Genomic DNA, 25,639 nt, shown 5'->3' with positions numbered 1-25,639 from the left:
GAAAAAGAGATTTGTTTACATCTTGTAGTAGTAGAAGTGGCAAATTCATAGATAATTACACCAGGAACTTAAAAACTACGCCTTGAGGCGTTTATTTTGAAAATCGACAACCTTTGTGAAAAATTTTACACCTAGATAATTCAACATTACAGAACTGATCAAATCTTTTATTTGGTGAAATTTGTGTTTTTTGTCAATTCTATTATTGTTCTATTTCCTGATGCAAAAATGTTAAATGCTTATTTTGTTGGGTGTTACAATATTTCTGTTCAGAATCGCTGGATGAAAAACAAATTCCCTATAATTGTTTAGAGGACATTTTAGTAAGACTGTTTGAAGAGGCTAGATCATGCATTTTTTCAGGATCCCGTCACTGAAATGCAATACGTTGGTTCGGGAGTCAGAGAGATAATGAAATTTATAAAAAATACAACAGCTAAAATTAATTCTTTTTCTTTTAAAACTTCTTAGTTCTCGTTAAAACAAAAGTTCGCAATTTTAAGTATCCTCCTTCCCATGTAGGTTCACCAGACGACTGATAACCTTTATGTTTGACAGTGATAGTAAACAGTAAAGAGTGCCAATTATAAAGTTCCAGTTATGTGTGTGTGTCTTCATGTCCAGCTCCTCCAGATTCTCACTATTGGCTCCTGATCCCCATTTCCTTCGGTCTCCTGACACGAACAGATACTCATTTGTAATACTCTGACCTGGTTTTATCAGATGTGCTCCATTTTTTCGACTCTCTGCTTTTCTGTGAAACAACCTTGACGTTATACGAGAAATTGAAATCCACGGCTTTAACGTGAGGAAAGGTAACTCCCCTTTTAACGGTCACAACTTGCGATTACATTTCAACGTTTTGTTTACATTTTTCTGAAAATACAACTGGCTCTGCACTTTTATGGCAGCTCAATATCTTTCTTATAGTCCCCATTTTTTTTAAAGTTAAACGCACTACATATCCACGGTATCCCATAAGGCTTGGTAATGTGAAGAGAATAAAGTGAACGTGATCAAATAACAACCCATCTAAGGTTAAGTTTTTTCTTACTTTTTGCTTACTAAATTTAAATGCGATTTTTTTTGCTCCGTAATCGTAGCAGCATTTCAAGTCAAAATAAACTGCTAACGGAAAATCCCTGCGAGGCCATAGGAGAAGATCAGCTGCAAGTTCAATTTATACCCTTTTTATATTAGATGATATCAAAATATGGAACCTTAAAATCATATAATGCCGGATAACTGCACTGAAGCGGTTTTTAAGAATGTTTTGCTTATTGTTCGCCTAAATGAAAAGTATAAGTGTAGGAAACCGAATTAATTTTGCCTTTGAGGAGAAGAAAGGGGAGGATTCTTAATTGCAGATTTTTTTAAAGATTAGTTTCTGTATCGGTTTAATACGTTATTATGTTATGCCTGTTAACGATAACGAAAAGCTCAAAGCACTTGGAGCTCTCACCTACACGGTAAGCATATGAGTGCTTTTCATTTGGATATACTCCAGTTTTAATGAACAATAAGGAGATGGCTGCTGAGCGTGAAAAATATGCCATTGCCTTCAAACAGTTAATTGTTTACCATTGAGAGGAAGTAGTGTACAATGTTCATTGTGAATAAGTCCTAAAAAAGCGACGAATCACCGACAGGTTCTCCTGACCTGCGATTTTGTGTGAACCAATGGGACCTCGGAAGAAACCCGTTCTGTCACGTCCTGCCACCTGACATCATTAATTCATAACAACCATATGCTTTGTCGAAAATGGCTACAGTTTAGACTTTTTGGTCGAGTTTGTCTTCATGGGAAACATAATACTGGAAACATGAAAGAATTGTTTATAATCTCATCCATTTACGTATTTTTAGTTGTGTTTGATGGGACTCAGGCGATAAGAGAGGATAACAAATGGAGTAAAGTCTGGCGTCAAGAACAAAATACTGCAACTGTAAAGTGGAAAAGAAATATAGCGCACAAAGCAAAACATCTCAACAGGCTCAAGGTGGAAGCGTCAAATAATAAGAACGATTCTTCACAAAAGAAAAGACAATTTGTGCCCGGAGTGCCCAATTTGTGTCCAGGATGCTTAAACTTTCCACATCCTCATATCCACAGAATTATAGTTCATCACCATCCAGGTAGGTCAATAGCTTTTCGTGCTTTCTAAATATTAAGTGTGAGAGGTCACAACTCGCAGGGTTAGAAGATAATGAAATCAGGACTAAGGTGTTAATGAAAGTAGGGTTAAGGAAACACACGGCCCCAAAAGAATGCTTTTTCTCATCTTACTGTTCAAGTTTCTTCCACTGGAACCTTAGCGTTGAAATAAGAAGATTGTTGGAAAAAGTTAAATACATTTTGATTGATTTTTAATAGAGCATTAGATGTATTTGTAAACTACTGTGAATAGCTTCTCTTAGATTTACAGGACATTTTTGTTATTTTTTTGTGCTATTGTGACGAGCTAAAAGCAACTGAAATACAAAATAACAAATACCAAACCCAAACTGTATTATTTTGCATTCAACTTATCATGATGATGTGACTGCTCAAATGGGTGATCCTGAAGTGCTAGGCTTTTGTTAAACATATTGATCTAGTCCACAGAAATTAGACGCGATTATATATGAACAGGTTTAAAATTTTGCAATAAACCCAAAATCTCTTTTAATAAAGAAAAACGGAGATTTAAAGGCCCAATTCCAAATTCCGTCATTTCATTGTTATTATCTTTACGGAACCTGCTTTGTAAACGCGGTGTCAATTGTTCAAATTAAATTTCTGTTAGGTTTGCTGGTGGTTTATTTTACCACTGGCAGCAAAAATTGTGATTAGCGTGAAAAATAGGAGTGTTGAGTTGGAGCTTAGGACTTGATTAAAACAAACACCAAGAAGACAATAACCTAATCTTTAACCTCTTCTCCCCAGAATCTCTGCTCGATTACCCGACTCTTACTATTAGATCTGCAAATAAACCCTGGCCGGGTTATTGTACTATTCAATTGAACGCAAAATGAGACCGACAGAGACCACACATTTACTATGATCGTTATCTTAAAACATCGGGAAGACATTGTTTAAAAATGTTAAAAATAATAAGCTAATAATATTAAGCTACGAGTATTATTATTATTAACAGGTTTTGTATGGCGATGTACAACACTGATGAAAATAAAATATTATCTTCCGTTGTCACACAAACACTACTTATTAGAAACAAGACTAGAGTAGGATGTTTGATTTAAGGTCGCACCTGTTTCTCAGATTAGTGTATTTATTTGCACCTTAGCTCATTCCACGTGTGAACCAACACCTTGTCAAAATGGAGGGACATGCACTGTGGTGTCTCATGGATACGAATGCACCTGTTCGCCAGGATTTATGGGAACACATTGTGAACGTAAGTTTCATTACGAACTAGTTACGGAATATCCTCAAGGCTTTCCCTTTAAAAACAACGTGACAATACAGTGGATCACCCGGTTCTTCTGTACACTGAGTCTAAGTCTCTGTCACTGAGGTGAAAACCAGCTTGGTTTCAGGAGCTAACCTTGAAACAAAGCTTGCATCGAATTCCATACGAGCCAATTACTGTACATTCATGTACACTGTGGAAGGGCATTTTCATAATAGCTGAATATGCGAAGCAAAAATTAGCTATCATGATAGTTTTTAATACGTAAGGAGTTATGCTAAATTTCATTGGCTGTGTTTCTAAAACATCGTAGATATTTAGTTGTGTCTCGAAGCAGTTTGTGTGCAGTTTCTGCTGCATAGCTGACTCATCATCATGTTTCAGTCAGGAGTCAATGTGAGCCAAGTCCCTGCAAGAATGGGGGCACTTGCTATGACGTTGGACAAGGTTACGAGTGCACATGCGCAAAAGGATTCCGAGGAGAGAACTGTGAGGGTATGTCATTCAAAATATTTCACTTTTTAAATCTAAGGCCGCTTTTAAGAGGATATTATTTTCTATCTTTTATTCCGTATTAGTCGTGACCAAATATTGCAAAGATAACATGGAAATACCCGATATTCTAAGGCAGACTCGTAGATTTTATTGAATTAGCATCCCGTATTTTTATTTATGAGACGCCATAACACGTGCTCCATTTAGAAGCTATTAAATTGTCCTCTGCGACGAGGGACGTTCCAAGAAGACGTTAGGTCACGCAACGTATTGTGAATTTAATGAAACTACCGAGCGATTACTAACAGAATTAAAAAACCTTCAAATGTACAGCAGGTGTAATGATACCGTACGTGTTTATCTTATTACATTTTATGACATTTCCCACTCATGCAGAGCAGAACAAGTGTCATCCAAATCCTTGCAGAAATGGAGGCACTTGCACGGGGATAAATGAGGGCGAAGGATTCGAGTGTACGTGCAGAGAAGGTTTCAAGGGAAAAAACTGCGAAGGTAATTAGAAATTTTTTCATATACTTAGATTTCCTTATGCACAATTTGCTACCGTCGTCGTTCTTGATCTAACAAAGCATTAGGATATGCTGCAAGAGGATATGCTTCTTTTACTTTGGGCGTGCGCAATTAAAATTTGACTTAAAATCCTTTGTTTTGAAAGCTTCATGTAAGCAAGCGACATTCACTGAGATTATCTGCTGTGCCATTTTATCCTTTGGTCATGAATACAAGAAAAATTTTGTTTGTGTTGATTGAATTGTGTTAGTTACTATTCTTTCTTTCTGAAGAGATCAACCTGTGTCTTCCTAATCCCTGTAAGAACGGCGCAACATGTACAGAAAGAACTGGAGGAAGATACGAATGTACTTGTCCCATTGGCTACAAAGGGGTAACTTGTGAAGGTATGTTGTATATATAATTTTCTTAAAAACTGGGTCATTGGGTAATGCAATTCGAGAGTTTTCACTGGCTTAGCCATCGTGGGTTATGAGCCATTATCATGAACATGCTTTCAAATATGGTAAGGGTACGCGTCATTTTAAGGCGTTTTTATTTTCATTTTAGTCTACTTTCCTATATTTTGCGGGCGTTTTAAATAAAACAATTATTCCACTCGCGCTTGTTGGGTATGAGATGATTGTAGTCAACGAAGCGCCTAACGCCGAGTTAGCTATCTACCATCTCATGGAATAACAGTTAAGAGTAATTGCCACTAAAAATCAAAGAAATCGTGGCCACGGTCGAAAAATCGATTTTGCTCATAATTTGCCAGTTTGAAGGCCTAGGTAAGTAACTGACGGAAATCAAGTTAGTTTTTTGAAATAGCCACTATAACGGGAGAAATTCACGAAAAACGGTTATCGCACCGAAAGCTCAGATTTCACTTCGCGATAATCCAAAATTTTACACTTTTCAGCTTCTTGCTACACAGTCGTTTACATCGCTGTGAAAAGTTCTCAACTTTAAATGTATACATTGATTCTTCCTTAATCAAGAGATAGTGATTATTTTTATTTCTTGTGTTTTCTGGCCGAACTGAGCCCCGATTAAGTAGACATACTTTTCTAATTAAAACAAAACTCAAAAGTTATGCAAATTCAGTGAGGAAAAAAGCTGACCGGTAGTGCTTCAAATCGTCTGATATTCTAGCAAAAGACAGTTCAGTCAATGAATTGTAGGCTTACGGATTCATTTTTGTGGGATCTACCAGCAATTTTGCATGAACGCCGATCAAAAGTCGAGAAAATTGCAATTCAACCCCTTTGAAATTTGCAATGTAACGCAACACGCTAAAATAGGTAAGACCATTTTTGTTGGCTTGAGACAGGACGATCAAAGCCTATTAATGTCTTTAACGTTTGAAACGCTTTAGAAATAGTATTTAAGAGGCTGTCCGTGTAAGAACCGACCACTCGATTTTCGGCCGAAAACAGCACTTCTTCAAATTTTCTGTGTGAGACAGCGAGTCCATATGATAAATAAAGATAGCAATAGTTTGGCTTTAAGTGCTATTTTTCAATATTTCTGGCGACGATTTCCGAGTACGGTCCAAAACCGTAAAAACCGTTCTGTTTCGAGTCAAATTTAGGCGTTGCGCTGAAGGAGCTGAAAATTTCCGCTTTTACTCAAATACAATAAAACTTACAGATAATTTTATTTCATGTTTTTTCTTTCGATTAACGGTAAAATATTTAAAATCGGGCGCAAAAAAAATTAATTATGATTTTTTGAAAATGCCCCACAGAAGGCCTTTGCAAAATTTTAGCGAGCATACTACTGGTTGAAGGAGTGTTTCTCAAAAGTATAACGTGATCTAGAGCCCTGACCAATATCCATGTTTAGTACTAGGGCTAGTGTACCGGGAACAGGAAAAAAAACTTTGGGCACTACCCTTTTGGAACTACAGGAGTACGATCATCATAGTTAATATTCAGACGCGAAAGCTTGCGTGACACAGTTTTGCACCGATTATTGTTCCTAAGTTTCCCACATAAATTCTTAAGTTTCCCGCATAAAATAATATTACCTTGAAGCAATTATTCTCAAAACGTACTCTTTGTTCGGGATAAGGCATGAATAGCCTTAAATTCACCAAAGATTCCTCCAAAATTGGGAATTTATTAGCTAACTGCTGCGGCGTGAGTTGCCTTAAGTTTCGCCTAAACACAATTGCTGAAATTGGGTCATCACAGGCCTTGGACTATACAGAAATTCCATATTAAACATATTTAAGAAGTAAAAGTGTTTGTCATGTCATTATTGCCAAGAAAAAAAAATAATAGTGTACCGCGAATGTACCTCAGATGTACAGATAAGATGTCGATTTCAGTCGGCCGCTGGAATGTCAAAGTTATTTTGGCGGCTCTCCTTATCCACTTTTTGCTTATTTTGCATTGCGCGTTAAAAAGCAATACTAATCCTGGATACTTGAGAAATAAATGATTTTACTGTTGATATTTGATTTTACAAATGGCTTGGAAGCTTTGCCTTTTTTATTCAACATTCTTTTTTTTTTCGTGTTGCTATTTTTGCGTAGCCCTTTGTGCTAAAATTGAATTATGCAAATTGTAGAAGTCTGACGTCGACAGCGTTTTACTCAGTTTACGCAAGAGATAACGAATTTATTTTTTGCGCTTTGCGTTGTTTTTGCTGTTTGCAATGGCAGCATTGTGTTCCTTCTCAGCAGTTACAAGTGGCACGTGCGGAGGTAGTCGTGGATTTACAGAATGTGTAGCCCTAAACAGCTGTGACGGCGATATCAGTTCGCATCTTCAAACTCACCACCTGTCAAGGCAAAATGTTTGTGAGAAGGATCTAATCCTGGCAAGAGCAGGTCTTCTAGAGCTCACAGAAGAACAGGTTAAAAATATGACGGTTTGTCCAGCTCATCGTTTTACCCTGGGAAAGTACTGGCAAGCCCCTAAGACCTGCCAGTATCCAAAACATCATGGCAAGAAAACGGCGGTGACTGGAACCCATGTAATTCATTTCAAGTTAGCCAGGGAAATTAAAAACATCTTTGGAAAAGCTACACCCGTTGGTTCGCGTAAGTTTTAACTTTGAAGATTTTATTTTGTAACCACTGCATATTGTTTACGTTTGAGTGCCTTAACGGTAATACAGACTTCATTTTCCCATGAGTCATTTCACGAGTGCGGTTTGGGAGATTATCGGACACCCTGCCGCAATGAAATATGGTTTGTTGTGAATATGAATATTACACAAAATTCAAAACAACAACATTAACAAAACTTGCTCATTTTTTTACAAAGCTGCTTAGCAATACAACTTCCGGCTGGTTGGTCAGGGTTTACGAGTTTTTTCGTTTTGGATGGGGGCATGTGTGCGTGGTGTGTAATCGTGTGATCTTCATACCGCAGATTCAAGGTATTTTACCAACCCTTATGTGGAAGTTTATTAACATTCATTTTTGATGGATGTCAGATGTCAGATGTCAGATGGTGTTTAAGAAATTCAGTGATCTTGAGAGTCATCTTGATGTTGGCGAACAACACCAAGCACGCGGGGGCTCCGCAACAGTGTATGACAAACTCAGAAGAGACTGGGCCGAGAAATCCCTTACTGTTGACAACAACGAGGAAACCGGCCGCGCACTTGTGGTACATAGCGATGAGCAACGTGACAAAAATGAAGCTTCTGGTTCTTGTAGTGACTTACAGCTTGGCAGGGCTTTACACAAGCCTCGAAGTCAAGCTGTGCGGTTTACAGATGAGGTTAAACAGTACCTATAACCACGAAATTCGACCTCGGAGAGAGAACTGGCAACAAAGCAGATCCCGGAAAAAGTGGCTGCAGACATGAGAACACTGAGGAAACCAGATGGTTCGCGGATGTTTGAAAGAAAAGACTGGCTAACGAAGAGTCAAGTGCAAGGCTTCTTCTCGAGACTGGCGGCCACACGTATATAGAAGGCAGGGGAACCAAGAGATGCAGATAGAGGACGTGTAGGCAGAGGAGGAAGAGCAAGAAAGGCATGGGGTACTGAAGAATGTAGCCGCCCAACTCAGTCCTAGACATCCAATCTGCTATGATTCCTACTGCCTGTGCGACCTCTCACGAGACGAGAAACTAGACAGTTTCAGTGTAGTTATGCTGAATGAGATACTCAAAAGATCGGAAAAAGAATTTGGTAGTTTACCTATCCAAATTCTTATAAGGATGCGAATATCGCCGTTAGGAAAACAAGTTCACAAAATGTCTTCTTCACAATGTATTGGGCGTTGTAAATACGGCTTAACAAGTTTTTTTTCTTTTTATTGAACTAAGTGAACGAAAATGGTTTTAACAGCGTGAAATAATTGTAAATATATTGTGGGGAATCGTAGAACTTTGTGTAGCTGTGTTAAACTAGTAGCACTGTCAACTTTATTTGCCTTCTTGCACGCCATCGGAAACACAGCGAGTAGAATAAACATTGAATTCCAGGCGCCCATTCTGTTCTTTTTGTTTTGTGTTTTTGCTTGCAGGAACTATGAACTCCCTATTGACACATCGCGGTGTCAGTAAACCTGCACCAAATTTGCATAGATTGAATTCGCTGAAGAGAATTACTTAACCAACAATGCTGGTATTAAGAGATAAACGCTATTTCAAAGAAAACGAAGCCAAAGATAGAAAGCGTATAATTCAGCATGAAAATCATGCAGTCATTGTTATTGCAACTTTAAAACAACGCGGTAAGAATGACCGTGACATGCTAAAAATAACTTAGACAGTCTAGCGTGCTACAATGTAGACGACTGAAAACTACATTTTCTTTAGATTCTCGCTACAGCTGAAGTACACTAGTGAACAATAATTTTTCCTTTCTAGACATTAAATTATATGATTAACGGTTCTAGTTGTCAAATATGAGTGTCCTTTTACATATAGTCCAAACCTTAATTATTTAACTGAATTTTATAAACAGCTTTTAGGCCAGACAGAAGATAACTTAAACCGCAGCCGCTCATTTTAGATTATAAACTCCCAATTGGAAAAATATTTCGTGAATTGAAGGCTTTTCATGCCCTTTCCAGCGCAAAAAGCACGTTTTGAGAATATTTGCTTCAAACTAATATTTCACGCGGGAAACTTAAGAATTTATGTGGGAAACTTAGGAACAATAATCGGTGCGAAATTGTGTCACGCAAGCTTTCGCGACTGAATCTTAGCTATGTTGATCGTACTCCTGTAGTTCCAAAAGGGTAGTGCCCAAAGTTTTTTTTCCTGTTCCCGGTACACTAGCCCTAGTACTAAACATGGATATTGGTCAGGGCTCCAGATCACGTTATACTTTTGAGAAACACTCCTTCAACCAGCAGCATGCCCGCTAAAATTTTGCGAAGGCTCTCTGTATGGCATTTTCAAAAAATCATAATTAATTTTTCTTATGCCCGATTTTAAATATTTTACCGTTAATCGAAAGAGAAAACATGAAATAAAATTATCTGTAAGTTTTATTGTATTTGAGTAAAAGCGGAAATTTTCAGCTCCTTCAGCGCAACGCCTAAATTTGACTCGAAACAGAACGGTTTTTACGGTTTTGGACCGTACTCTGAAATCGTCGCCAGAAATATTGAAAAATAGCACTTAAAGCCAAACTATTGCTATTTTTATTTATCATATGGACTAGCTGTCTCACACAGAAAATTTGAAGAAATTCTGTTTTCGGCCGAAAATCGAGTGGTCGGTTCTTACACGGACAGCCTCTTAACTTAGAAATTGCCTGTAATAGCGAAAAAACACGAGTAGAACCAAACTTAATCACTCCCTAACTCTCCCTGTTTTGTGTCACGCATGATACACTTGGCCCATGCTACAATCTTGGAAATGACAATCTGTGGCGAAGGTCAAGTAATTTATGCAGCTTCGGGATAAGTGACGGACTGTTTGAAGCGTTCAAAGTATTTCCCCACCAGTTGCTCTTAGATTCCCTTTACGCTTAGATAACTCCTCCCAGAAGCAATTCAAATCTGCAGGAGCAAGGATATTCGGGACGGCTAAAACGCACTGTTCAGCTTTCTCAAATAACAACGCGTACTAGGCTAGAGCTTTACACTGCAGTCCGCGGTGCTACTATGCAGCGAGTACGTGACGGACTTGGCAGAGGCGTCAAATCTGTAGAAGATGATGGAGCTTTCTCCAGAACTCAACCTTCAATCGCTTTTTCAAATTATGCGATATTCAGCTATCAGTTTGCTTTCTTTTGAAGCTTCGTCCAGTACAAAAAGCCTACCTTTGCATTTAGCTCATTGATCGGGTTGGAAAAAGAGACGTCAGTATCAGTTTCATGATCAACTTGCAGGGCGAGAAAGGAAGAGAAAAGAGTTGAATTGCATTGACAACGCTGGGGTGGGGATGAGAAAAAACTCCTGATAAAAATTGCCTTGTTTACAAACCAAATTTGTGACGCCACGGTTGGTTTTCATTGCTATTTAGCACTGAAGCATGAAGCATTTTTGTAGCCAATGACATGTCGGTATATCTTTAACCTACGTTGTGGTTTACACTTCTGAAAAAGTCAGTGCTACCTACTCTTTATCATGCTTTATCATGTAGTCTTATGGATCGTTTTATATCACCAACTACTGCCTCATTCAGTTGACGAGCCTTTCTTCGACCCTGGTTTAACAAGCTTTTCAGTTCAAATAAGTTAACAAGAAATAATTCGAAAACACAAGTATCCTGTAAGATGTTGGATGTTGCAACAAGGTGGCCAAACGTAATTAAGCAAATTGCGTGTGTACAACATTGGTGATATTCTTGCGCGCGTCAATTTTTTTTTTCCTTGCTTCTAGTCCAGTTCTGGCCCTTTCTCTGTCACGAAACGTCGGGAGAGAGCCGAGAGCGGGGGACCCTCCCTCTCGACGTTGCGTGACAAGGAGAGGGCCAGAACAGGACTACCTTGCTTCTGGCTAGTCATTGAGTGTGTGACCGTTAAAACTACGGAAATTATTTATTTATTTATCATTCCTAAAGTATTTGCTTACCTCGAAGGACTTTTAGTGGCTTTTGATATCCTTGTTACACTGTATGAGCGGTATGACCGTAACTGCGTGCCGGCACAAATTCCACCGTATTGAAGAACGAACTCGCGCGGGGCGTCTCTAACTCATCCAGCTTACTCCGATTCTTCTTTGATAAGTGCGTTGTTTGCTTGGTTATCAATACGACTTTAACTTTTCGTGGGAATAGATAGCCTCCTACTGGCTAGCGACGGCATAAAGCTTGTAATCCCTAACATCGTTCCAATATGTATATACTATTGAGACCTTTTTTACTTCGTTCAGCGGGTTAACTGGGCAATCTTCTCTTATTAATGCACGATTTCGCACATCAACAACAAAGATCTTGTTATTAAAATTTGACTCATTTTGAACGGTGAAAAAATGGTTTCAAATTCGTTTCCCTTGAAAAATCGCTCGAGCGTGACACTGGGCAGCGAGAAGACGGAAAGTGCGATTTAAAAGTTTGGTGTTTCTTTTTCTCTTTTTTTAAACTCTTGTCGGCGATTTTTTAAGTTTAATACTACTTTTAAAGCTTTTCAAATGTAAAAGACATTAATAGGCTTTGATCGTCCTGTCTCAAGCCAACAAAAATGGTCTTACCTATTTTAGCGTGTTGCGTTACATTGCAAATTTCAAAGGGGTTGAATTGCAATTTTCTCGACTTTTGATCGGCGTTCATGCAAAATTGCTGGTAGATCCCACAAAAATGAATCCGTAAGCCTACAATTCATTGACTGAACTGTCTTTTGCTAGAATATCAGACGATTTGAAGCACTACCGGTCAGCTTTTTTCCTCACTGAATTTGCATAACTTTTGAGTTTTGTTTTAATTAGAAAAGTATGTCTACTTAATCGGGGCTCAGTTCGGCCAGAAAACACAAGAAATAAAAATAATCACTATCTCTTGATTAAGGAAGAATCAATGTATACATTTAAAGTTGAGAACTTTTCACAGCGATGTAAACGACTGTGTAGCAAGAAGCTGAAAAGTGTAAAATTTCGGATTATCGCGAAGTGAAATCTGAGCTTTCGGTGCGATAACCGTTTTTCGTGAATTTCTGCCGTTATATTGGATATTTCAAAAAACTAACTTGATTTCCTTCAGTTACTTACCTAGGCCTTCAAACTGGCAAATTATGAGCAAAATCGATTTTTCGACCGTGGCCACATTTTTTGAATTTTCTTTGATTTTTACTGGCATTTACTCTTAAATGTTATACCGATCAGGTATATTATTATTATTATTATTATTCAGGGTTCTGTAGAAAAGAAGGGCTGCTACCATTCTACTTGTAGAACCTTAGTTTTCAGCTAGTGTTATATCTTGCAACTGAAAGAACGTGCTTCGAACAATGAACAACATTTCATGCCATTTGTTTTTCCTGCAACCATGTTAAGAACCTTGTTAATTGCGAGTTTAGGAAATGCAGGAATTAAGGAGAAATCAAATCACAAAAAAACGGGTTTTGTAAGTATTACTTTATAAGGTACCATGGAGGGTTTAGCGGCGCTGGTGGTTAATCTTAAAAAAATTGTTTAGCAAAACACTTAAATAGCAAAGCACTATAAAGGGGTGTCTATCCAAAAGGCCTCCAGATGCCGCGTACCTCCAGTTGGATCGATCTTGAGCCGCCTTTAGATAGCCACAAATGTGAACAAACGCTAGGTCTTTTACTGCGGTCCTGTTGAAACTTTACTAAACAGTTAATACGACCAGATATACTGCGAGTGTTCATACTTTGTGTCACTGCATTTTCCTCACAGAGAGAAGCATTTGTTTTTCTAATCCTTGTATGAACGGCGGAACCTGTCTTGATGAGACGTATGGATACAGATGCAATTGTAGAGTCGGTTACAGTGGAATGAACTGTCAACGTGAGAATATATATTCTCTTTGCTTTAACAGCTTAGAACAATAGTAGCTTCTAACTTATACAACGGTAAGTGCTGTATTACATGTGCAGGACAGACGAAACTTTTGGACGCTTGTGGAATCAGTAGAATTAAAATTATTCTCACAGTTCCGCCGATGGAACTTTGGATTCTTTAAGTAAAGTGCTCATACGCACCTAACGCTGACGTGCTTCATATTTCATCAGACCATGTTTGCAGACCGAATCCCTGTCACAATGGTGGATCCTGTCTTGAAGAGGGCTCTTCTTTCCGGTGTGTGTGTCAAGTTGGTAACCACGGGGAAAGGTGTGAATGTAAGTGAGAGAATCTGACATAAGTACACATTCTATTGAAGATGCCAAAGAAAAGATACTTAACTTGAAAAAGAAGTGTAAAGGTCAACCCTACCTAAAATGCAACTTAACTGAGCGCATCATAATTTAGTTTTAAAACTAACCGAGAGTCAACATCCGTTTTTCTTCACTTTCTTTTGCAGTAATGAGTGCCTGTTTATCTCATCCTTGTTTACATGGGGGAACTTGTGTGGACACCTATTTTCTACACAACAACGGCATAGAATCACTAAGCATGTACTCTAATCCTTCATTTATTGACACTGAGCAGAACGGGATGTCTTACATTTGCAAGTGCATGTCGCCTTACGCAGGCCACAACTGTGAAGGTAATCAACAAACTGATAAACTACAATGTCTTTCTTCTGTCATTTTGTCATGCCAGGTTGGTAGAAAACAAATTGGAACCATTTCCATTTCGAAAGAGAGTAGATATGATGGTTTTAAAAGTTTAGCTCTCCACACTTCAGACATTTTCATAAAGAGAAGTCATTTTCATGTTTTTGACTTGCAGATGACAGCTGTCGATATTGCAGTGCCTATGCTGAATGCATTTTGGGACATTGCGTTTGTAAAGAGGGTTTCCATGGAGATGGAAAGACGTGCAAAAGTAAGTGTTGATGTTAAAGTTAATTCACGATATACGTGATTTATTATGAATTCACAGACTTGAATATTGGAAGGACAGAAAACAAAAACCTATTTCCAACGAAAGGTTTCCTTTTCACGAAAACGTAGCCTACATTTTCTGGTTAGAAAACGTAGGCATTGTAAGTAGAGTTATTAACAAGGTCAAAGCTTGGAATAATTGATTTTATTTGCTTCTGGTTTGCCGCTTGTTTAAGAAATGTTTAAGATTTCAATAAGTTTGAGACTGTAAAATTTGTTTCTTTTCTGTCTTATTAACTGCTCTGTTATGATGTAGCTATCTTTGACATCGACACGTAGTAAACTAAACTGGAAAAGCCAAGCATTAGTGTTGTGGTCTTTGAGGAAACAAAACTACTCCGTTACCAACCTTCCTTGGTATACTCCTGTATTTGATTTGTGGAAGGCATCACAATGTGTTTGTGTGTTTCTTTTGCAGAAAATGTATGCCATCCTAACCCCTGCAAAAATAGTGGAACCTGTGTTCCAACGGACTCGTCTTATGACTGCGAATGCGCACTAGGATGGACCGGGCCACACTGTGAAAGTAAGTGGCACTTTTGATGACAATAGACTCAATTCAATCAAAACTATTTGCGTGACATTGCATAATTAACTTTCATTACTCTAACTCTCCGCGAACTATGTATAGTTTTTAAAAAGCAAAGTTTAGCACGAGCACTTTAAGCCAGCAATGCCGGTTAATGAACTTTCCAAGATTCCAGATTATAGTTGTGTCCAGTGTGTTCCTAACTTAGCAGTTGCTTTGATATCGATCGTTTTACTTCAGCTCGACAATACTGCATTCCTAATCCGTGCAAGAATGGAGGAACCTGCTTTCCAGAAGAAAATGGATACAGATGCACCTGTCTGAGCAATTTTGAAGGAAACGATTGTGAAAGTAAGTTATACCACCTAGTTAAATCTTTTAGATTTCCGCAGTAGACAGAAACTGACACTTAAGCTCAGGTTCAATACCGACAGTACTTACGTTTTAATTCCATAGAGAAAATTACCTGCCTATACGAGTATATGTTTTGTGCTTGAAGGATGAAATGATCTTCCCCTTTAAATTAGGATCCTCAAGCAGTTTTTTGTTTTACAAGATTTAGTTTTTCCAATCTTGATACAAAGTTTTGTGCTGCATAGGTTTTGATCACTGAGATGCACACAAAAATCTCCTTAATGCTTACTATATTGGAAAGTGATAATCAGTTGAACTACTGAAACAGATCTCAAATTTAGTTGTAATTTCGGGAACAATTTCCATTTACAGAAGCAAATCCTTGTTCACCAAATCCTTGCAAAAACTCCGGCACATGCAAAGAAATGAATGGAGTGGCAACCTGTGAATGTTCTGCCCAGTTCGAAGGCAACTTCTGTGAAAGTAAGTAAAGAAAGATCTCAGTTTCAGAAATTAACCAAAACAAAGTGATGTTCATTTTGTTGCTTATTGTGGAAAGAGATGATTACATGAGGCCACAGACTATGATCTCTTGCATGAAGTAGTAAATGCATTCGAATATTCTCCACGATGCAAGGGCACTACTTATGGACGGACTTTGTACTGGATTGTACTTGCAATATTTGTGACAATTTTACATACGGAAACATATATAAAATTTCCAGTTGTTCATTTTTATAATCAAGTATTTTATTTCACGTTTATAGTTGATAAATGTGCCAAATGTGACTCGCACGCTCGGTGTGACAACGGAAACTGTGTGTGTATGGAGGGTTGGGTCGGTGATGGCCAGACCTGCTCGCCTAAAGAAGGAGGAGGACGTAAGTAGATTGGTGTTCTGTTATAATTTTTGCATTTCCAAATGTGTAACAGAGAAGTGTAAGTGGTATATTTCTTTACACGATGATTTGTGGCAAGTGCGTGCGTGTTGTAAAGCCACAAGGGCCAGAGTGGCGAAATACTTCCAGTAAACGCTATTAATCATTTATTCTCTTTGTGTTAAACTACATATTTACTATAGTAGAAATAATTAATTGCCATTAGGCTACGGCTATTGAGCTCAGGATCAGCGTAACCGATCAACGGCAAAATTAAAGCACGTGGAAATTAAAAACGACTCAATTTGTGTTCTCCAGGATCCAACTTAGAATTCTTGTTGTATAAAACAACTCGTTTAGGTAGCGTTGTTTGCAAGGTAAAGTGTTTTTACCATCTCCTTTAGACCATGCGGTGAAAATCCGTATCGTTGATTCTAATGACAGGAGAAGGTCTCGAAGGTATGTTTCACCACGTTTCCAAACACCGAGAAGAAATGTGGGCGGGCAGCGGAGTATATTTGGTGATTTTTTTTTTTTTTCAATTATGGAGAAAGCGGAGGAAAAAAAATTGTAATATATGTCCTAATTAAGATTAGATATCCAAACACGGTCACAGTTATGATGTTGACAAATGTGCTTTCGGTTAGCCCTTGGAACAGACAAGGTTATTTCTTAAGCCACAGTTACGGTTCGCTAATATTGTTTGCTACGTCACGAAGGAGGTAGCAGTATCAGTACTGACTGGCTCGGGAAAAGTTCTCTCAGCACAACCATTAGAGTCCAATACGGTTGGTAAACAAAGATACTTAGACGCATGCAGCTTGCAGAGGAAAGCAATTAAAATTAAGAATCGTTTTGTTTCAAATACAGTACCCGCTGCCCAGCCGGCACCTCCTGGTCCACCAGGAAGTGCTCCTCCTGGTAGCCCTTCGTCAAGCCCCAAACCATATGGCCCTCCGGGTAGTTCTTCCTCTTCCAGCGGTCCCCCAGGTAGTCCTGGGAGTTCATACGGCCCTCCGGGAAGTCTCTGAAGCTCTCCATCAACATCTTAGAACTTTGTAATTGGATCAACTGGACGAAGACAAACTGTACAATCACAATGCTACAATGTGTAACCAACAACTGGACTGCGTGGACGCAGACCACCATACGAAAACCACCATACTAAGCGTAAAGACAGATGGAATAGTTAATTACATAAGAAAGGAACAAAAAAATGAGGAAGTTACGCTCAAGAGGATTAAAGTGACATCCAAGGAATGAGTAATCAGTTCTTGACGGAATTTAACCGTGTAGTCACAAACAGAAGTTAGAAAATCTAAATTGTTGCATTTGTCGATGAAAGCCAAAATTTACAAAAGAGCCAAAGTAACTAACTGAACAGATATTACGGCCTTCTACTGGACAAAAATTTTAAGAGGTGGCAAAATCGGCACTAATTGGCTCGGGAGAAGGTTTTTTCACGCATTTAAAAACCTTTGTTTACAAACCTTATTGGAGTGTAATGAAAGTACTGAAAACCCCTTCCCGAGCCAATCAGTGTTGATTTTTCCGCCTATTAAAATGATGGTTCAATTACTTATGCTCGACAAATCCAAGATCTAAGCTCCCGTTGAAGTATTAAGGGATTTATGACCTAAAAAGGCAATTAAACAACAAAACGTGAAATCGCGTTCAAAGATGTCGTCAGAATTGTAACTGCTCAAAATATATGTAAATGAAAAAGTTGCTCAAAGTGAATGCCTCGAAAACAATATTTATGCATGTGCAGCCATTGTCAGCCATTGTTAAGTAAGCTAATGATGTAATGTAGTGCGACTGTAATTCAGGTAACACAAGGAAAGTAATTAACAAATACATGTATAATTTAATCAGCAAAATATAATATGCTCACTAGTATGGCCTCAGTTGTTTTTGCTTTTTTTCGTACCTGTGATAGGTTACCACATAAATGTACGTTTCTTGAGTCAGTAGGTTGCTTAGAATCTGAATATAGCTAAGAGAGCTAAGAATGCACAGACCAATTTGTGTTACCAGGTGAAAATGAATTACATGCAACGCAAGACTTAGAATAGAGAACATGTCGGAAACACCATAGATGAAGTATTAAGTTAGTGAACATTGGTCTCAAAATCTTGTTTATGTAGAGGCTTGCGTCATAGTTAAACAAGAAAATCAGGCACTGCGTGTTTTTGGCGTAAAAGGGCAACTGGTTATCTTATAGGTAACCTTGTGAATGTCAGTGCAATTAAGGATTTACACTACGAGAGATATTTGAAAATTCTCAAATACCACGAGTAGTGAGATAATTAATAGCTCGAGCTCTCAAAATAGTACTCATCTGCGCGTTTGCCAATTTGCACTGTAGAACAAATGGAAAAAAAATAGATAAATTGGCCTACTCTCAGCAAATCACAACGCAATAGTTTTCTCAGTCATATGATAAATATTGTATTCGTTCGATACGGACAGCAAGGTTGGTTCCATACTAAAAGCCTACCGCCTCATTTCCTGTCACAAACAATTGTACGACACAGAGGAGGTAAACAAATATTTTAAACTGTATAATCAGTCATTATAATAAAACAGTTACTTCAGTTAATTTCTTCTAGCTTGCTTGAACTCATATCTCTTAGGAAAAAAGGGGGTCGATTTCGTGGATATGTTAATTTTTCATCTTAAGTGCACAACGCACCAAAATGAGTGCGGTTTGCGCTTTTATTACCAAACACAACAACAACAAAAAAAAACAGCACAGCTATAACTTTTCTGTCTGATTGACTACCACTGGTCACGTGATGCACTTTGGAAATGAAGAGATCATCACGCAGTAGTTTTCAGCTCCGAGTTAAATAACTCCTGTAGAGAAATGGGTACGGTATTTGCCGGTTACTAGCCCTATCCAATGAAAATCCCCTGAAATATTCCCTGACCAAACGTCGAATAAAAGAATGATTAAGTAAGGAATAAATGACTGAATGGAATTATTAGTGGTCTGAAAGGCCCCGTGAATGATCAAAATCAAATTGCCAACCTGTTGTTACGTGATGCAAACCACATGAATTGCTCTTGCACTTGAGAAAACTTTGGGAAACATTCGTTGAACTTCTGATTGGTGATGTGAACTTTAAACGGCTCATTTGTTTTAAAAAGTTTATGCAGTTGGTTTTCTTTTGTACGTTACCGTACTCAAACTCACCATTAGCCAATCAGGAAGCCGTTCTACTCCCTTGGTATCTCTACGACTTGGTTGGTATCTGGTTCGACTGCATTTCGCCAAAAAACACGGCACGACCAAAATCACTGGATCTGCCGAATCGTACCAAAACGTTACGATTAGGTATAAATATCGTCCGGGTTACAAATTTCGTCTTTGGAAATGCCCCCCAAAAGAGACGCATCTTGCAACGTTAAGTGATTTTGTAATATATAGATTTAGGCCAGCCTAAAAACGTAGCTCCTGGGCCGGGTTGTTCAGAGCCCGATTAAGATAACCCAGGAAAAGGTAGAATTTTGATTTGAGTTTTCAACTTTGCGGTGAGGTTTTCTATATATTGTTTGGCCTTCTGCTTTGAGTTTTAATAATCACCATATACACAAAACAAAGCAGCAAAAAACATTTGTATAGAAGAAAAAGTTATAATTCGGTTAACTTTTTATTCTGGGTTAGCGTTAACCGCCTTCCGAAATTTCCTGCCCTGTTTTCAACAAGTTAATCCGACATGAGCCCGCAATCCAATCGAAAACCAGCACTTGGTCAGCTGTCGACTTCAAAAAAACGCGTGACCTCGATGAGCTGTAAACTTAAGCCCGCGATATGGTCACATGAGGCTGGTCAGCGGATACCTTGTTTTGACAGATATCAATTGATCATAACATGGATGTCCAATATCAAAGAAGTTCACGGCAAAGCAACGGTGCATATCTCTGTCAACCTATTATTTGGAGTATGGCCGCCATGTTGCGCGACTCCGTCGCCTTCGCCGTCGCCGTCGCCGTCGTGCGTACGCGCCCACGAGCAATACCGCTAGCCATGATAACCATGAGAAAATCAACTCATGGATTTCCTTTTCTTTTCCTATATGAGTATAGGGCTCCACTAATAAAGGTCAAATAAATCCCCGGCTGCAAAAAGCGAACGAGACCCATTGCAGCATACCGTACAATGTAAATGTGCGTGAAACGTTCAGATACGTTAAACTACTAATTTGCTTTATTAAATTAAAACAGTTGATTTGCTCTCAAAGGTGTTGTCTGTTTGACAATGTTTTCCTGAAAATGCATCAAAAAGTGCCAAATCTTGAAAAGTTTGGTTTGCGTAAAAGTTAAACAAATCTCCTATTGTATAAACTGCTCAATTGGGGGAATATTTGAACTCTTTTCTGTGCTATTTATTGCATGTAAGATATTGTACTAATGTTATACCATGTTAACAACAGACCAACCACAGTTTGTGTCCATATTGGGGCTTTCCGTTCGAAATCGCACTTTTCTGTTAAATTTTCTTATGGAAATAACACTTAACCAACCTTGCTTATCTTTATTACATGGTTTTTGAAATGTCATCTATATTCACAGCACCTGGGTCTCGTGCCAGTCCTTGTGAGTCCAATCCTTGTCAAAACGGTGGCCAGTGCATAGACAGAGGATCGTCCTATCAGTGTCTCTGTAGTGAAGGCTTTTCAGGTGACAACTGTGAATTATCAGTAGGTCGCGAAAACCCCTGCGAGCCCAATCCATGCCAAAATGGAGGTCAGTGTAGAGTAGTAGAAGACAAACCTGTGTGCATTTGCCCGGAAGGATTCGAAGGAGAATTCTGTGAGAAGCCAAAAGGTAAGCAACAAATTTATCTATAATACGACGATATTTTTGCTCTTATTAAGTTATACCTACAGAGAGGAATAGAGACTTGAGGGGATTTATATGTTGACATAATGGTGAAAAAATTAAATATAAAACAAACACAATTCCTAGGAGCATCTGGAGGATAACAATTTCAGCATAAAAGGTAGAAACTCAATCGTAGTCCGAGCTGTTTACGGCTCTTGGTATGAAAACTGTCAGAGCTTAAATATTTTTCTTAGGTGGTGGTACAGGGGTACCGGGAGTTCCTGGTGGTGGTGGTGGTGTAAAGTCTCCATGTCATCCCAACCCATGCATGAATGGAGGAACATGCACAGAGAACGGAGGTGGTTACGATTGTACTTGTCTCACACAATACAGCGGACCTAACTGTGAAAGTAAGCGCCATTATGTTTCTTCGCGTTCGTTTTCTTCAATGGCGAGTAGTTATCCTCTTCGTTTTGTCAGGTTTTTACATTCGTTTTATATTTACAGTTGATGAATGTGAAAAGTGTGACGTCCACGCGATCTGTGTAAATGGACATTGTCGATGTAAACATGGATATTATGGCAACGGCTACCAATGTGAAAAAGGAGGCAAGGAGTGTTGATAGTTTAAATTATAACCTTAGTTTGTGGAATTAAAAGAGTAATCACATAAATAGCACTCTTATAATTGTTCTTGTGGAAGCCTTTAGAAAGAAATAGCGACAAATACCCGTACAACAGAATACCTGATAAAACAGTTCTTTGAATGCCATGACTGAATACCTTGCCAAGGAGCATTGAATTAGGGATCTAGATGGAGCTGTGTTTCATCTTCTCAGTACATCGAGAAAGTTTTTTTCTGGAATGAAGTAGAATAGTATTGTGAGCCGTCTGCTTCAATACATCCAAACGTAACGGCAAATGGACGTCAGATGTTAAACTTTTTCTTTGATGTGAAGTATATATGAAATAATTCATATTTGAACTGCGGTGTAGATGAAAGTGAAGAATGATTATCGCAGTAAATTTTCCAATTTGAGCAGTTGGAAAGAAGAAGCCTGAAAAAATCAGGGTTTCAACGGGATTCGAACCCGTGACCTCCGCGATACCGGTGCGATGCTCTACCAACTGAGCTATGAAGCCACACATTGGGAGCGAGATCAATTAATTGAGTTCATTTCTTCCCGTGAGGAGTGAAATGATGTGAAGTATATATGAAATAATTCATATTTGAACCGCTGTGTAGATAAAAGTAAAGAATGATCAGCGCAGTAAATTTTCCAATTTAAGCAATTGGAAAGAAGAAGCCTGAAAAAAACAGGGCTTCAACTTCTTCTTCACTTTCATCTACACCGCATTCCCTGATTTTTTCAGGCTTCTTTTTTCCAATTGTTTAAATTGGAAAATTTACTGCGATGATCATTCTTCGCCTTTAAACTTTTTCTTTATTGCTCAACTGGACGAACAGCTCGGTAGGAATAGATCCTTTGGTGCCTTAAGGTTTCCAAATTTCGCATAAGATTCTTTCTTTAATTTCTCTTTCAACTTCGTTTTTGAAACGCTTATTTGGGAAATGGAAAAATTTATCTCTATTGCTCACCCTTATGTTCAAATTTTGTAGATGAAGAATCTGAATGCGAGGGCTGCAGTCCATTTGCTCAATGCCAGAATGGGATTTGTGTTTGCATTGAGCACTACAATGGAGATGGATATAATTGCACACGTGAGTTACAGAGTTAAAAAGTTGAGAGGGGTGGGGCAATAGATTATTGTTTTTGTTTAATCTGATCAGATCAGGTAATATATATGTTTTGAAAATACAAGGAAAATGGAGTTCGTGCAAACTTACTCAAATGTTTGGATCAGGCTATTATAATATTATGTAGGTATTTTCTATTTCCTATGTAAGTTGGGACCAAAAACAGAAACAGGAATGGCAAGAGTGGCATCCCTTTCCAGTGTTGCAATACTCCTTCTTCCATGGAAACCAAGACAAAACCCGGCTATGTGCACCATTCATGCCGAGGGGAGGGAGAGCTCTTACATTTTTATCTGTAGATGGGTGTAGGTGTCGAAACTAACATTGCTGTCTGGCACCTTCAAATGCAACATTACAACTACCTCCACGCAAATCTTTTGAGAAGAACAGTGTCAGTATTGATAATTATGATGATGACGACGACGACCACGAAGGCGACGATGATGATAAGCTGTTCTGAACAATGTTGTTATATTTTTAAACAAGTATTATTTCGCTTTTATTTCGTATACAGCTGTGAACCCATCATGTCAAAATTGTAATCCTCCTAACACGTGCATGCAAGGGGTTTGCTTACCTACACTAGGAAAAAAGTGAGTGCAAATATTCTTTCCATTACTTTTATGAGAACGTTTGAATGAGTTTAAACAAATATTTGAGAACTGGTCAACTATTTTTACTGATTAGCGATATATCTGAGATGTGCAAAATTTACATATAAACGAGAAATCACCGAGACTTCAACTATTAACTGTGAATTCAATTTCATCTTAAAAGGTAAAGCTAGTTTTTAGGATATTCCGAATATTTAGATGGAGACAAAATCACCTAAAATTTTGCCGAGCTGTTTGGCTAGTTACAAGGTTGGCCGCTTGTAGTTTGCCCGTTGACATTAAACTCTACATACTTAATTTTCAGTTTTTTTTTCTTTTCTGGAGCACTTTAAACTTTAGAACTTTAAGTGAAAGATTCATGGTGCATAATGCCATAATTTGTCAATCAAAAGGTATCATATTGATGAAAGTAAGCGTTGTTTCTTTTGTAATCAATATTGCTGCCCTTTTCCGGTTTGAAAAAAACATGTCATGGAGTGACAATTACGGAACAATATATCAGAAGGCCTGAAGTGATCTGTCAACTGGAATCTGTCTGTGGATCTTACAGCCAAGATACAACTTTCTAGAATAATAACATTGTTATGTACTCTTTTTTTCCACAGGTCAGTGGTTAAGAAACCAAAGCAAAAACGATTCAACTTGAGCGATGCAACTAAAAACGTTTCTTAACTAAGTATACACCTGAAATAAAATAACTTTTTGCGATTGTTTGTCACCCATTCTTACATTTCGCATAGTTGTTAGTTTTGTACGTTTCGGGGAAGATGGAACTAGTTTAAAACGATATTTTACATATAGATGCAATGATTGAATACAGTTTTTGTGTGATAATTCAGTAATAATACCACATAATCGCATATGGTCGACGAAGAGACCCTAAATTTTCACGTGTTTCAGATTCCAAAACATTGAAACGCCTCATTTCGTTTGACGAACTGAAGCTAAAACACTTGCTGCTGTACAGTCCATCTTGCTGGTCGTGAACATCAGAGTAAATAAAATAACTGTTTCAACGATCATAGCTTCAATATTTTGGTCGTCAGACTTTCGTGTCCAAGTGTTTTTTGGCCCCTTTTGTCTTGGTTTGAGACGTATTAATTATCAGACCTACGGTTAACCAGGTCTCTTGCTTCAATTTAAAATGCACTATCATGAGCATGACTTCGAAAAGTAAACGCTCAAAAGCAGGAGCCATAATCAGGGACGGAGACCGTAAGCGCGCGCCATGTCTAGTATTGGGGCTGTCCCCATGATATGGGACAATAATTCTATTTTTAGGACAAATTGCGCCATCGCCTGCGGCACACGCGCGTACATGCTGCGAGGATTTTTGCGAATGTCGCGCGGGGGAAATGGCGTCCGAAATTCCCGAAATTTTTTATGTTTTTGGCCCACAACTCAACGCGTTTACGTCTATTGGAATTTTGCTTAAGTATTTTCGTCGTAAGCTGCTCCAGTTTGAGTGAAGTAAGACAGTGTCGAATTTAGGGATGTTCCGCTTTAAGCTTATATATTTCGGTGACCAAGTTGTGTTCCGACGGATGGTTCTTTTACATGAGCTGTACATTACTCCACTTTAAATTTCACATATGTTTAAGATTAACAGCTTTTCCATTACACAGCAAAAAACTAGCTGGATATATTTAGATATAGCAGAGCTTCAGGACCTCATACTTTCCTAGCTCCTCTTCTTACACGCTTGCGAGGAATTTGCCAGTCTATCGCGACCGAAAAGTAAAACAAAATAATTGCTAGTTTGAGTTCCGTCTGAATTGTAAGCAACGTTTGATGTTCCGTCAAGGCCCAACAATTTTACGTCCGTAGATACTGCTCAGTTTTATTCGTGTAAAGGTCCACTAATTCTCTGTTGTCGATGAATGAGAGCACCCGCCGATGCGCGTTTTGTACAGTCAGTAAACATGACAAATTGTACCGTGTGTTCCGCCGCACTTTCATGTGAAAGCGTACATCGAACTCAAACAATAACTCTATAGTTTTTAAATATGTTTAAGATTGATAAATGTTTGAGAACATATTAAAAGCTAAGCTGAAAATATGTGAATAAAGCAGAAATAATCAGCAAAGTCACGATGACGCTTTCTTTAATCAACTTCGAATAACGATTTCGATTTTGTTGATTGAGTTATCAAAACTCCTTGTCTATTTTCATTTTCGCAGTGTAAAACTTCACTATGCTTATGTTGAAGAAACAAACATGATGTTAGTAGCCTTTTTTGCGTTCGTAAAATTTGTTGCAGCATCTCAGCACAAAAGATAACGAAAGAAATCTTTGTCAAGATTTGTTGACAATTGAAAACACCGA

General features: G+C 38.3%; 2 protein-coding genes and 1 long non-coding RNA gene across 3 annotated transcripts in view; 2 read left to right on the top strand and 1 right to left on the bottom strand.

Annotated features, from left to right (window-relative positions):
- Window positions 1-1,738: 1,738 nt before the first annotated feature.
- LOC110064071 (uncharacterized) lies at window positions 1,739-24,332 on the top strand. Its single transcript, XM_020771076.2, has 19 exons — window positions 1,739-2,136; window positions 3,288-3,398; window positions 3,798-3,908; window positions 4,305-4,421; window positions 4,712-4,825; window positions 13,199-13,309; window positions 13,534-13,641; window positions 13,824-14,009; window positions 14,195-14,290; window positions 14,768-14,875; window positions 15,119-15,229; window positions 15,605-15,715; window positions 16,000-16,113; window positions 20,689-20,943; window positions 21,195-21,350; window positions 21,448-21,549; window positions 22,562-22,663; window positions 23,214-23,292; window positions 23,919-24,332. The coding sequence occupies exons 1-19, from the start codon at window positions 1,749-1,751 to the stop codon at window positions 23,983-23,985; spliced, it is 2,547 nt and encodes an 848-aa protein (XP_020626735.1). The 5' UTR covers window positions 1,739-1,748; the 3' UTR covers window positions 23,986-24,332.
- Window positions 6,922-9,044, top strand: LOC149105248 (uncharacterized). The gene is made up of 2 exons (XM_089299023.1): window positions 6,922-7,470; window positions 7,869-9,044. Exons 1-2 carry the CDS (start codon window positions 7,083-7,085, stop codon window positions 8,174-8,176), a joined length of 696 nt encoding a protein of 231 aa, XP_089155149.1. The 5' UTR covers window positions 6,922-7,082; the 3' UTR covers window positions 8,177-9,044.
- LOC149105246 (uncharacterized) overlaps window positions 10,022-25,639 on the bottom strand; it is a 75,847-nt gene continuing 60,229 nt past the window's right edge. The window contains exon 3 of the long non-coding RNA XR_016210136.1: window positions 10,022-10,135. This is a non-coding gene — a long non-coding RNA (uncharacterized LOC149105246). The remainder of the gene's footprint in view (window positions 10,136-25,639) is intronic.

The sequence above is a fragment of the Orbicella faveolata genome, unplaced genomic scaffold (assembly GCF_042242905.1).
Source record: "Orbicella faveolata isolate gen_17 unplaced genomic scaffold, um_ofav_v1 contig_34, whole genome shotgun sequence".
Taxonomy (NCBI): Eukaryota; Metazoa; Cnidaria; class Anthozoa; order Scleractinia; family Merulinidae; genus Orbicella; species Orbicella faveolata.
Note: the sequence above shows the minus strand (reverse complement) of the source record. Positions and strands in the feature narration are given on the sequence as shown.

Excerpts from the sequence above, each read along its gene's own strand:
- LOC110064071 (XM_020771076.2), top strand. The coding sequence starts at position 1,749 with ATGCTTTGTCGAAAATGGCTACAGTTTAGACTTTTTGGTCGAGTTTGT. Across the intron at positions 13,642-13,823 it reads CCACGGGGAAAGGTGTGAAT|TAATGAGTGCCTGTTTATCT; the intron begins GTAAGTGAGAGA and ends TTTCTTTTGCAG. Across the intron at positions 16,114-20,688 it reads GCCTAAAGAAGGAGGAGGAC|CACCTGGGTCTCGTGCCAGT; the intron begins GTAAGTAGATTG and ends CTATATTCACAG.
- LOC149105248 (XM_089299023.1), top strand. The coding sequence starts at position 7,083 with ATGGCAGCATTGTGTTCCTTCTCAGCAGTTACAAGTGGCACGTGCGGA. Across the intron at positions 7,471-7,868 it reads AGCTACACCCGTTGGTTCGC|ATGTCAGATGTCAGATGGTG; the intron begins GTAAGTTTTAAC and ends GATGGATGTCAG.